General features: G+C 42.0%; 1 protein-coding gene across 2 annotated transcripts in view; it reads left to right on the forward strand.

The window, feature by feature from the left end:
- Window positions 1-13781, forward strand: part of lamp1 (lysosomal associated membrane protein 1) — a 50992-nt gene that overhangs the window by 23683 nt on the left and 13528 nt on the right. For both annotated transcript variants that reach the window (XM_033032971.1, XM_033032972.1), the window contains exons 6-7: window positions 11204-11321; window positions 11932-11998. In XM_033032971.1, the coding sequence (XP_032888862.1) occupies window positions 11204-11321; window positions 11932-11998 (185 nt within the window). The remainder of the gene's footprint in view (window positions 1-11203; window positions 11322-11931; window positions 11999-13781) is intronic.

The raw sequence follows: 13781 nt of genomic DNA on the forward strand, positions 1-13781 counted from the left end.
GCACCCACAGCTCCGCGATGTTGGAGAAGCGGCCCAGCACTCCGGAACTCCAAGCGGCGATCCCAGGAAGGCCTCGCCCGCTCCACGACGTTTCCAGCGCCTCGCCACCGCTGCTGAAGCTCTGGTCTGGTCTGGCCTCCGCACTTCAACTCCCCCTCCCACTCCGAATCCGACCTCTCTGTCCTGGGTCTCCTCCATGGCCAGAGCGAGCAACACCGGAAATTGGAGGAACAGCACCTTATATTCCGCTTGGGGAGTCTGCAGCCTGCGGGCTTGAACATTGAATTCTCCCAATTTTGTTAGCCCTTGCTGCCTCCTCCCCTTCCTTAGCCCTCGGGCTGTCTCCTCCCATCCCCCAGCCCTCGGGCTCCTCCTCCTTTTTCCTTCCTTCTCCCCGCCACCCCCTATCAGTCTGAAGAAGGGTTTTGGCCCGAAACGTTGCCTATTTCCTTCGCTCCATAGATGCTGCTGCACCCACTGAGTTTCTCCAGCTTTTTTGTGTACCTTCGATCTTCCAGCATCTGCAGTTCCTTCTTGAACACAATGATCCCAAACATACTGCTAAAGCTAAAACAATGGTCAATTCTTGAATGGCCAAGTCAATGTACAGTGAGCGTCCACCGAGGGTCGCCCGGAGAGGTTCCGCGGTCACCTCTCCGGGTGACCCTCGGTGGACGCTCATTGAACTAGGTCTAGGGATTCACAAAAATGCTGGAGAAACTCCGCGGGTGCAGCAGCATCTATGGAGCGAAGGAAATAGGTAACGCTTCGGGCCGAAACCCTTCCTCAGACTGCCCTATCAGTCCCCCCCTATCAGTCTGAGGAAGGGTTTCGGCAAAGGGAGGGGAGAGAAGGGAAAAGAGAGAGGAAGGATCTGCCGGACATGCTGTGTGTGTGTGTGTGTGTGTTTGTTTGGCGGAGTCTGAGGGGAGAGGGAGAGAAGAAGGGAAGGGAGGGAGGGAGAGGTCCAGCGGCGGGAACGGATGCCTGGGTCCGGGCGTGAGCTGAGTCCGAGGTTTGTAAACGTTGCTGCAACGCCCAGCCCTCCGTGTATTGTTCACTGCGTCTTCCTGGAGAGAGGGGGGAGGGCGGGAACCGGGGCTGTGTGCGTGAAGCACGGCGACTAGAGGGACGGGAGAGCTGCCCCGGGAGCATGAGGGCACCTCCCCCTTCTCCATTCCCCCTCACACCCCCCTCCCCATCTACCCCTTTCTTCCCCCTCTACCTCTCTCTCTCTCGGCCCGCAGCGATCTGCCGGACATGCTGTCTGTGTGTGTGTGTTTGTTTGGCGGAGTCTGAGCGGAGAAACGCCGGCACTAAGAGCGAGCGAACGTGCGGACAGAATGGACAAAAGCAACGATCATAGGTCGGAATAGGTGACCAAAGATCTTTGTAGGTGACATTTCGGGTCGAGACACCTCTTCTGACTGACTCGGGGGGAAAGAGGAGCAAGAGCTATGGACGGTACTAAGGACAAGTGAATGGAAGATATGCCGATATCTCCCGTTTCCCTTTCCCTTGACTATCAGTCTGAAGAAGGGTCTCGACCCGAAATGTCTACCAATGCCGCTTTATGAACGTTGCTTTCGTCCGTCTGTCCACGCTTTCGCTCGCTCTTGGTGCCGGCGCTTCTCCCCTCATGGCAGCTATTGAAAAAGCCGACCCGAAATATCACCTATTTCCTCCTATTATCACGTATTCCTCATCAGAGATGCAGCCTGAACCGCTGATTTACTCCAGCCTTTTGTGTCTGTCTTCGGTTTAATCAGCATCTGCAGTATGTGCCGTTTAAAAAGTACAAGGCATGTGCCGTTTAAAAAGGAAGTGATAAAAAACATTTAAAACATTTAACAACACCTAAACTGTTCCCCCGCAACGCTGCGAGAGGCATAACTGAAGTCGGGTCGGGGTTACTGAAATGACGGAGGTTACGCTCCGGTGCAGACTACGCGTCAGTTCATTGTATTTCGCAGGAGTGGACCATCTTGCGCGCTATTTGCTCCAATTGATTTGATTACTCTAACGCGGGGCCCAATTGGGAGAAATAGGTCCTATCGGCTAAAGGCCGGCCCTGACCGGGTAACTGCCGGGATCGAGGCGCAAACTCGCGACCTTGCGGCCGCGAGCCGAGCACTCTACCACTGAGCCACATGTTAAAATCTACGCTAAAAAACCTTCCGTTCGGAAAACCGAAAAATCCCGAAATCCGAGAAGTGTCTGGTCCCAAGGCTTTCGGATAAAAGGTTGTGCACCTGTACTTTCATTTCCATTACATTGTTGTGTCCTAAACATTATGGTGCCCTGGAAATGGGGGGCTATGTATAAATACAGCTGTAACCATGGTGAAACCAAATGTATAAAAATTGCCTTTAATGTGCATTTTAACCACATATGGTTTTTTTTTCTATTACAAATCTCAAGTTATGGAGTACAGAGGCAAATAAATAAATGATGGGTCTTTGTCCCAAACATTATGGATGGCACTGTTTTTTAAATGTTGTTATTGTACCTGCCTCAGTATTTCCTCTGACAACTAATTTCATGTACCCACCACCTTATGTGTGAAAGTGTTGCTCTGCGGGTTCCTAGTAAATCTTTCCTCACTCACCTTAAACCTACGCTCCCTAGTACTTGCTTCTCCCACCCTAGGGGGAAAAAGACAGTGCATTTACCTTATCTATTCGTTATTTTATATACCTCTATATAAGATTACCCCTTAGCCACCTACACTCCAAGGATTAAAGTCCTAGCCTGCCCAGCCTCCCCTATAACTTAGGCCCACGAGTCATGGCAACATCCTTGCAAATCTTGTCTGTACCCTTTATATAGCTTTAAACCATCTGGGTCAGGTTCTGCAGGTAAGTACATGTGTTTAGAGACCACAGATGCCGATTTTAGGCGAGCATGAATTTACTCCATTAATGGTGGAGAATGGCCTACTCCCACTTTTATTGTTTCAGTTTTTATTGGATAAATCTGAACTAACTGTTCTACCATCTCTTTCCTACATGACCTTTCTCCTCTTCCTAAGTGGAATGCTCATATTGGAGGCAGTAATTCCGCCCATTTAATCCTCCTTTTTTTCCTGTAACCTATCGTTTCTCACTTACCAACAGCACATTACCTCTGATTCTCCCATTGCCCACTTAAACTAAGGGGAATTAATCTACTAAAGACAACAATTTGGAATGAATGAAGAAATGCAAAATCCTACTATGTAGATTGATTTATCGTAAACTTATTTTGAGCAGAAAGGAGGAATTTGTTGCTAAACCTATTATATTTGATGCCTCTGTTCTTTTGAAATGTGTTTTGAGTGTTATTTTTATTGGAAACATTTACCAACTGTCTTTTTATATTAAGCTCCTTGTTTGCTTGGCTCACTAAATACATTTCTGAGTAGATAACTTGGTAATCATTTGGAATAATTCACCTTAAAGCACTTTTTAACATGCAAATATTTTTAGCTTTTACAGAGCAGAATTAGTGTAACAGAATTAGAATTCAAATACAAATTGTCTTTTAAGCATTCAATTCCATTTTATACAACAAAGCATTTAGTACATAATTTGTTGCTCAATGGTTGCACTGATCTGAGTGCGAAAGTGCTAGATACATCCTAAATCCACATATTTGAGCATATAATCAAAAGGCAACATGTGGGGGAAAACTGTTCCTCCAAGTGGTTAGGACTTAGAATGCATGTTTCAATGGGATTTGAGAAACAGATTTTGCTGTAGCATTCAATAATGAATTTGAGAAATATTTAAAATAAGAAATATCAGAATGTATTGAAGTCAAAAGTCATAGTCATACAGCACAGAATCAGGCCCTTCAGCCCAACTTGACCATACAGACCAAAATACACTCGTCCCACCGCATTGGGCCAATAGCACTCTAAAATCCCCTCTCAGCTTAAACCTATGTCCCCTGGTTCATGATTCCTTTACTCTGTGGAAAAGACTGCATTTACCCTAATCTCTCCCCCTCATGATCTTATACACCTCTATAAGATCACCCGTCATCGTCCTGCATTCTAAAAAATAAAGTCCTAGCCTGCCAACCTCTCCTTATAGATCAGGTCCTCCAGTGTTGGCAATCTCCTCTGCACTCTTTCCAGTATGACAACCACACAGAGTGACCAAAAACCTGAACACAATACTCCAAATGCTACATCACCAATGTATTGTACAACTGCAAAATAAAATTCCACTTCTATACTCATGAAGATGGGCTCTGACCTGTCGTGTCTCACAAATGAGTTTTTCGAAGATGTGATCAAAAAGGTTGATGAGGGCAGAACTTTCAATGTGGAATTTATGGATTTATGGATTTCAGCAAGGCAGTCGACAAGGTCACACATGGTAGGCTGCTTTGGACGGTTAGATCGCGTGGGGTCCAAGGAGAGATAGCTGAATGGTTTAGAAAATTGGCTTCATGTAAGGAAGCAGAGGGTGATGGCGGAAGGTTGTTTTTTGGATTTGGAAGCATGCGACTGATGGTGTGGATCGGTGCTGGGCCCATTGCTATTTGTCATCTATATCAATGTTATGGATGAGAACGTACATGGCATGATTAGCAAGTTTGTCAGTTCAGCAGGTGGGCTGAGGAATGGTTGTTAGAATTTGATACAGTGGAATGTGAGGTGCTGCATTTTGGGATGTCTTACATGGGCAGGTCCAAATAAATGAATGGGAATGCTCTGGGGAGTGTTGTGCATAGGGATCGAAGTGTGCAGGTACAGTGGCTTGCAAAAGTATTCATACCCCTTGAACGTTTCCACATTTTGTCATGTTACAACCACAAAGGTAAATGAATTTTATTGGGATTTTATGTGATAGACCAACACAAAGTGGTGCATAATTGTGAAGTGGAAGGAAAATGATACATGGTTTTCAATTTTTTTTACAAATAAAAAACTGAAAAGTGTGGCGTGCGAAAGTATTCAGCCCCCCTGAGTCAATACTTTGTAGAACCACCTTTCGCTGCAATTACAGCTGCAAGTCTTTTGGGGTATGTCTCTACCAGCTTTGCACATCTAGAGACTGACATTTTTGCCCATTCTTCTTTGCAAAATAGCTCAAGCTCAGTCAGATTGGATGGAGAGCTTCTGTGAACAGCGATTTTCAAGTCTTGCCAGAGATTCTCAATTGGATTTAGGTCTGGATTTTGACTGGGCCATTCTAACACATGAATATGCTTTGATCCAAACCATTCCATTGTAGCTCTGGGTGTATGTTTAGGGTCGTTGTCCTGCTGGAAGGTGAACCTCTGCCCCAGTCTCAAGTCTTTTGCAGACTCTTAACAGGTTTTCTTCCAAGATTGCCCTGTATTTGGCTCCATCCATCTTCCCATTAACTCTGACCAGCTTCCCTGTCCCTGCTGAAGAAAAGCATCCCCACAGCATGATGCTGCCACCACCATGTTTCACAGTGGGGATGGTGTATTCAGGGTGATGTGCAGTGTTAGTTTTCCGCCACACATAGCGTTTTGCATTTAGGCCAAAAACTTCAATTTTGGTCTCATTTGACCAGAGCACCTTCCTCCAGAGTCTGAAGAAGGGTTTCGGCCCGAAACGTCGCCTATTTCCTTCGCTCCATAGATGCTGCTGCACCCGCTGAGTTCCTCCAGCAATTTTGTGTACCTTCCTCCACATGTTTGCTGTGTCCCCCACATGGCTTGTGGCAAACGGGACTTCTTATGGCTTTTTTTCAACAATGGCTTTCTTCTTGCCACTCTTCCATAAAGGTCAGATTTGTGGAGTGCACGACTAATAGTTGTCCTGTGGACAGATTTTCCCACCTGAGCTGTGGATCTATGCAGCTCCTCCAGAGTTACCATGGGCCTCTTGGCTGCTTCTCTGATCAATGCTCTCCTTGCCCGGCCTGTCAGTTTAGGTGGACGGCCATGTCTTGGTAGGTTTGCAGTTGTGCCATACTCTTTCCATTTTCAGATGATGGATTGAACAGTGCTCCGTGAGATGTTCAAAGCTTGGGATATTTTTTTATAACCTAACCCTGCTTTAAACTTCTCCACAACTTTATCCCTGACCTGTCTGGTGTGTTCCTTGGGCTTCATCATGCTGTTTGTTCACAAATGTTCTCTAACAAACCTCTGAGGCCTTCACAGAACAGCTGTATTTATACTGAGATTAGATTACACACAAGTGGACTCTTATTTACTAATTAGGTGACTTCTGAAGGCAATTGGTTGCACTGGATTTTATTTAGGGGTATCAGAGTAAAGGGGGCTGAATACTTTTGCACGCCACACTTTTCAGTTTTTTATTTGTAAAAAAATTTGAAAACCATGTATCATTTTCCTTCCACTTCACAATTATGCGCCACTTTGTGTTGGTCTATCATATAAAATCCCAATAAAATACATTTACGTTTGTGGTTGTAACGTGACAAAATGTGGAAAGATTCAAGGGGTATGAATACTTTTGCAAGCCACTGTACATAGTTCCTTGAAAGTGGCATCACAGGTAGCTAGGTTGATCAAAAAGGCTGTCAGGAGGTCATGTTGCAGTTAAATAAGATATTGATGAGTCCACATTTAGAGTATTGTGTTCAGATTTGGGCACCTTGTTATCGGAAAAATGTTGTCAAGTTTGAAAGGGTGCAGAGCAGACCTGAGCATCCATATACCTGCCTAGCTGCTTTTTTAAAGTTGGGATAGTCCCTGCCTCAACTACCTCCTCTGGCAGCTTGTTCCATACAAGTTGTTTCCTTCATTTGTGTAAGGAAATGTCCACAAGCAAATGTTGCCAACTGGAACATTCTTCAAAAAACGTAATCAGATTTGTAAGACATGAGCTCCCACACCAGGGCGGCGCAGTGCCATAGCAGTAGAGCTGCTGCCTTATAACAGCAGCGACTCGGGTTAAATCCTGACCACAGGTGCTGTCTGTACTGCTGTTATGTATGTTCTTCCTGTGACCGCATGTTTTTTCTCCGGATGCTCCGGTCTCCTAGCACAGTCCAAAGACGTACAGGTTTGTAGGTCAATTTGCTTCGTTAAAAATTGTAAATTAACTCTTGTATGCAGGATAGTGTTAGTGTAAGGGGTGAACGCTGACGGCGCGGACTCAGTGGGCCGTAGGGCCTATTTTTGCACTATCTCTTTTTTATTTTTTTTATTAATATTTTTGTTAGAAGCAGTGTACAGTAGTATAAACCGCGGCATATGACAAAATACTTTTATTGTACATCTTCCATTTTAATTTTGACAAAAATGAAATAGAAAAAGAGAGAAAGAGCAAGAAAGAGAGAAAGTGAAAGAAATAGTGGATGTGTAAACCCCTAAACTACCAAAGAGTGTAATCAAAGAGTGAGTAAGTAAAAACTTAAATTAAAAAAAAGACAAAAAACGAAAAATAATAAAAAATAAAAAAATTTTAAAAACGTGTTGATATACCTGCTTCATTTCTCACCACACCCATCACCCTGTCCGTAAATCGGTTTAATTCCGAAGTTGTGTTGCACCATACTATCCCTGTAGTGAATCAATGAAAGGAGACCATATCTTTGAAAATTGCTCTGATTTTCCTGCTAGGCCGAGTCTCATATCTTCAAGATGTAGCATCAAAGACATGCTTGTGATCCACATTTTAAGAGTTGGGGTAGACGCATTTTTCCAGAATTTAAGTATGGGGGGTTTTTTTTTTTTTGCCATTACCAGGCCATAATTAAGGAAACGTCTTTGAAATAATATGATAGCTCAGAGCATGCTCCTGCTATTCCGAAAATAATAAATTCTGTATGGGGGTCCAGTTTAGTTTTTAATAATTTTGAGAAAATTTCAAAGATTCCTTTCCAAAATTTATGGAGTTTTATGCAAGAGGCAAAGGAGTATGTTATAGTTGCTTCTTGAGAAATACATTTGTCGCAGATAGGAGATACATTTGGAAAAATCTTATTCAGTTTAGTTTTTGAGAATAAGGGTTTCGGCCCGAAACGTTGCCTATTTTCTTCGCTCCATAGATGCTGCTGCACCCGCTGAGTTTCTCCAGCATTTTTGCGTACCTTCCATTTTCCAGCATCTGCAGCTCCTTCTTAAACAATAATTTTTGAGTAATATAGTCTGCGTAGTATTTTAAATTGGATTAGAATATGTCTAACATTAATCGAACAATTATGTATAGGAGATATTTTTCCCATCTGTCTTTGGAGATATTTAGGCTTAATTCCTCTTCCCATTCTCTTCTAATTATGTCTGACGATGGAACTTCTATATTTAGCAGGATATTGTACAAGTATGATATTAGATTATTTGCGTTTCTATTCATACCTTCATCTAATATATCTGGCAACAGAATTTGGTACTCGTGGGTATATGTTTTCAAATACCTTTCAGACTGTATTTCGACTGTAATTTCTGGAATGATAGAAGGTTTCCCATTTCGTACAAATCTCCAACCTTTTTAATTCCTAGTCTTTCCCAATAAATAAACGTTTTATCTATAATACATGGTTTGAACGACAGGTTATTAGCTATTGGAGAAAGAAGAGATAGATTTCTTAATTTAAAAGAGTGAATTTTACTTGTCTCCAAATTCGTAAAGTGCTATGAATAATCGGGTTTTTCTCGTATATTGTGTTCTACAACTTTATTGGGGAGAGAAGGATCGCGCCTATATTAAAAGGCGAGCAATCCTCTCTCTCCATTACTAACCAATCTACCTGTTGACATGCATTATCCAACCAATAAATTACATTTTTAATATTCGCTGCCCAATAATAGTATAAGAATTTTTTGCGCTATCTCTAAAGTCTACAAAACCATGCTGACTATCCCTGATCAGCCCCTGTCTATCCAAATACACATATCTTATCTCAGAATATTCTAGTAATCTCCTACCACAAATGTGAAGCTCACTGGCTTATCGTTCACAGGCTTTTCCTTGGAGCCCTTCTTAAATAGAGACACAATATTAGCCCTCCCCTGGTCATTCGGCACCTCACCTGTGTCTAATGATTTGTATATCTCATCAATTTCTTCTCTTAAAGTTGGCATGTGGATTGGTTGGAGCATTCAAATTGGCTAATTAAGCAGCTAATAAAAAGTAGGCAAGGTGAAGAAGAGCGACTGTGAAGGTTACAGGGAGGCCTGATAGAATATGAGACATAAATAAGATAGACAGTCAGATTGATTTAATTGAAGTGCCACTAAACAAGATCTAGCCTCTTATTGTCCAGTGGTGGCAGGATCCAAGACTATGATCCTACCCCACAAAGCTTTTGCAGTGGCTGTATTTTGGAATGTTCCAGTTGGCAACATTTACTTGTGAATATTTCCTTACATTGGAAGACCAGCAAAACTTTTAAACAGACGGAAATATATTAACTTTTAAACAGACGGAAATACATTAAAATTTTCCCTTCTTATCTTAAACCTATGTCCTCTGGTGGACACAAACTGCTGTGGTAACTCAGTGGATCAGACAGCATCTCTGGAGAAAAAGGAAGGGTGATGTTTTGGGTTGGATGGGTCCTTTTTTCTCCTGAGTTGCTACCTGATCCACTGAGTTACTCTAGCACTTTGTGTTTATCTTTGGTATAAACTAGCATCTGCCATTCCTTGTTTCTACATTATTTTCTCTGGTTCTTGATTCCCCTACCCTGGGTATAAAATATACTTCCATAAGACCCCCCCCCTCCCCCTCAACCTCCTATGCTCTAAGGCAGGTATCTCCAAACTATGGTCCGCGGGCCACATCCGGCCCGCTGCAAGCTCTTAACATGTTCCGTGCGGCGGGCTATTTAGTGGGTTCTGTGGTAGCGCGGGAACTTACGCGTCAGTTTGCCGTAGGTCAGGGGTCGGCAACCTTGTTCTGCAGAGGGGCCCGAACCCATGTCTGAGTGGATGGCGGGCCACATCTTATCAGCTCCAAAGCGCTGGAAGGAACTCTGGGGCGGCAGGGGTTAAAGATCGGTGGAAGGAGGCGCTCGCTTGTGGTGCGGTGTGGAGCAGAATAGAGTCGAGTCTGTGCTGGTGCCAAGTCTGTCCTTCCCTGGGCTGTGCCTCCAGTGTCCCGCTAGGGGATCGTCGCGGCAGCTGACAGAAACCCGAGAAGGAGGAGAGAGTGAAGAAGTTCTTTCAAACAAATTTTCCCTCCTTCCCCACCTCGCCCCGATCCAACGGGAGAAGCCGGAGACTCCCGCCTGGAGAAGCGAGTGATTGATAGCAACCCTCCGGCCGCCATGCAAATCCCGCAACCACTGTTGCCTTCGGTGTCTCACACCTCAATACACAGACACACATGCCACACGCACAGGGCTGGCTTCAGCTGCCCGAAACAGAAGCGCCTGTTGTGATTCCCGAGGCGAACCCCCTTGGGTAGACTGAACTTCAGGAGGGTTGTGTTTACAGCGAGAACTGAAGGATCTCCTCACCACTCACACGGGGCCCGACCCTAGTCGGCAGCGCAACCACTGTCAAAATCAAAAAAGAGCAGTTCCATCCTTCCCATTAATGTGGTTGCATAAAAATTTATGATTTTGTTGGTTAACCTTGATTGATGGCTATAAGTTTTGTTTTGAATTTCTTTTATTTCATTTACTTAAGTTCTTTTTTGAGTTCATTAAATTTATAAAACTAACATTTCTTTATTTTTTCCTACGACCTGCAAAAATGTGCCAAATATATAATGTGGCCCTCGTGCTGAAAAGTTTGGAAGCCCCTGGTCTAAGGCAAAGGTCCTAGCCTTCCCAATGTTTCCTCACAGCTCAGGCCCTTGCCTCCTGGCAACATCTTTGTAAATCTTCTCTGTACTCTTTCCAGCTTAAAATAGGTGACCAAAACTGAACTCAATAATCAAAATGTGGCCTCGTCAACATCTTGTACATCTGTAACATAGTATCTCAATAGTCTGACTGATGAAGTCGTGTTTGATTACGTGCATTAGTATGGAATGTGAATCTGGTTGTTGCAGTCCTTCAACGTTACCTTGAGGCTGAAAACTTGCCTTTCTGAATCTTTTTATATTGCTTTATGGCTGAAAGTTTAAACAACATTAATTCAGAAACAATCAAGCAATGATTCTCAACAGACATTAGAAATAAGTTCAGAAGAACTTATTTCACACAATTTGTACATGTATCCACTGATATTTTAATTTTAAACCCTTGTAATATAATATGTAGTTTGTTATTTTAGAAATAATGTTTCAACGTGGAATGCTGATTTTTGTTTTGCAGATAACGAAAGTTTTTAACATTAATCCCCACCAAGTAAATGTTAGTGGAAACTGTAGCAGTGATCATGCATCCCTTCAATTGACAGATAATTGGACCATACTGACTTTTCAGTTTGTTGTGGTGAGTTAAGTGTATTAAATGTACTTGTACCTGAATTTTGCATGTTTTATCTGAATGCTTTCTTTCGTAAAAGGCTCTTTCATTATACTCTAACTTGCTCGACTTTGAGTAAAGCACATTGGTGAGACAATAGAATTTATTAAAAAGAATCAAAAATAAAGTACTTTCTCCCTAATGTGTTGTTATACACCTGAAATCTAAATGAGAATGCCCTGCATGTCCCTGAATGGGAGCCCGCACAGTAATCTGGTCTGTAATCGCTCAATACACAAAATCTAATGGATCAGTGGATAAGTATAAATGAGTAGGAAGGAACTGCAGATTACACCAAACATAGACATGAATGGGTGGACTGGGTGACATTTCAGGTCTCCAGACAAAATATAAATAGTAGTTTGAATAGTCTGTTTGGATTTATGTTTTGGATTTCTCAACAAAAAATAGTTAATATATTTAACACCCTAAACTCAAATTGTAAGTCAAACTGTGTTTTCTAAAGTGCCTTTTCAGAATAATGTCACTGGCCTTAAAGAATTATTCTTTTTGCTCAAATCTGACTGCGTGTATAAATTCAGCTTGGTTTATAAAATGTTGGTATCTCTTTATTCAGAATACTACTCTCAAAATTTTTTATCTGAAAGGGATCTTGATCTCCACAAGCTTTGTTCCATCTCCAGGTAAGTTTCAGATTTTAAAAACGACACCATTAAGTTTAGCTGTGAGCTATTATTTGGAACAATAAAGGTACACATACTACATATTTGAAATACTCAGTCTCATGGAAAACAAGATTAAATCAACATCAATTTTCTTGTAAATAGTTTTCATGGTAATAATTTATTAGATTTCCATTAATTTTACAAAAGATAATGTTATTAAGAATACTTTTTTGCATGTCCTGCAGTTTGACTACTGCAAAGGGACTGTAGGTCTTGGGGAATGTTGGGGAGAAGGACCTAGGAACACATGTACTTGGTTCCCTGAAAGTGATGTCACAGTGAAGGTGATGAAGAAAACTTTTGGCATACTGGCCTGCATCACTTAGGGATAGAGTTTGGCAGTTGGGATGTTATACTTAAATTGTGCAAGACATTACTGAGGCTGCATTTGGAGTCTTATGTAGGTATGTTACAATACTTACCTTCAGCGGCGCTGCAATTCTGCCACTGGCCGTGTGCGCGATTTTGGCGCCTTTGAGGGGGGGGGGCGGGGTTAAAACACGGGTTTCTCCTACCTTGTCCTTGATTATATTTCGTTGGAGTGCAAGCTTTTGCTGAAGAATCGTTCCGACGGGCGTTCTGTGTATTATTTTTTTTAATTCACCCGACAAGTTCAGCGCTCCAGTAATTTAAAAATCAGCTTCTAAAGCCGACAACGGGGACGGATTTCAGGTACGGGACAGGTAAATGAAAGCCGTTTATTTTATGTATAAAAGTGCTCCTTAAGATGCCTTTAGTTCACATTTTACGTGGCGAAACAGTGATTTTTTTTCCCCCATACGAACCGGCAGTATTTTTCCTGCCGACATGAGGTTTAAATTCACCGCAACCGCAACGTTCCAAATGGTCGCGTTCCAGAAAAACACACTTGCAAGCTGATTTAAATGGCCATTAATTTACAGGTATTAAACATTAAATTCCTTCCATTTGGCCTATAAATCCATGACAATTATATTTAAAAATTATGTTGTATTGTGAATTCTTGTGTGAATGTTATTTGGACACTTAGGCTATTTAAAAATGTTAATCTATTCTTAAGAAATTGATAGATGTTTAGATCTAGTAATTGAATTTTGTAATTAGGTAACTAACTAATTATATGCTTTAATTTCAAGTCATCTAAGTAAGATTGTTTCATATTTGTTTCAGAATGCTTCAATCTATAATAACTGAACATTTCTTTCAGTTCTCTTAATTTTTAAGAAAGTTATGGAAAAGCAATAGGGAACAAGATGCTAATTTCCGAGTATGAAAATGGCCATAACTTTTTTAATACTGAAGATATGAAAGTGAATTAGGTGTCAAATTAAACTTCTTTTTATGCATTATCTGATGGGATAATTTACAGACTTGATTTTTTTAATCTCAAAATTTTGTAACATTGCTATCTTATGCTCAGTTTTGGTTACCTTCCTTTAGAAAAGATGGCATTAGGTTGGAAAAAGTGCAGAGAAGATTTATGAGAATGTTGCCAGGACTCGAGGGCCTAAGCTATATGGGGAGGTTGGGCAGGCCAGTACTTTCTTCCTTGGAGGGCAGGAGGCTGAGGTGATATTCTAGTAGTGTATAAAATCATGAGGGGAATATTCTATATGGAACGAGCTGCCAGAGGAAATAGTTGAGGCAGGTGCAAAATAATATTTAAAAGCTATTTGGACAGTGATATGGAGAGGAAAGGTTTGGATGGATATGGGCTAGATGCAGACAAATAGGTCTAGCTTGGTCAGTATGGAGGAGTTGG

Source organism: Amblyraja radiata, chromosome 14, assembly GCF_010909765.2.
Source record: "Amblyraja radiata isolate CabotCenter1 chromosome 14, sAmbRad1.1.pri, whole genome shotgun sequence".
Lineage (NCBI taxonomy): Eukaryota > Metazoa > Chordata > Chondrichthyes > Rajiformes > Rajidae > Amblyraja > Amblyraja radiata.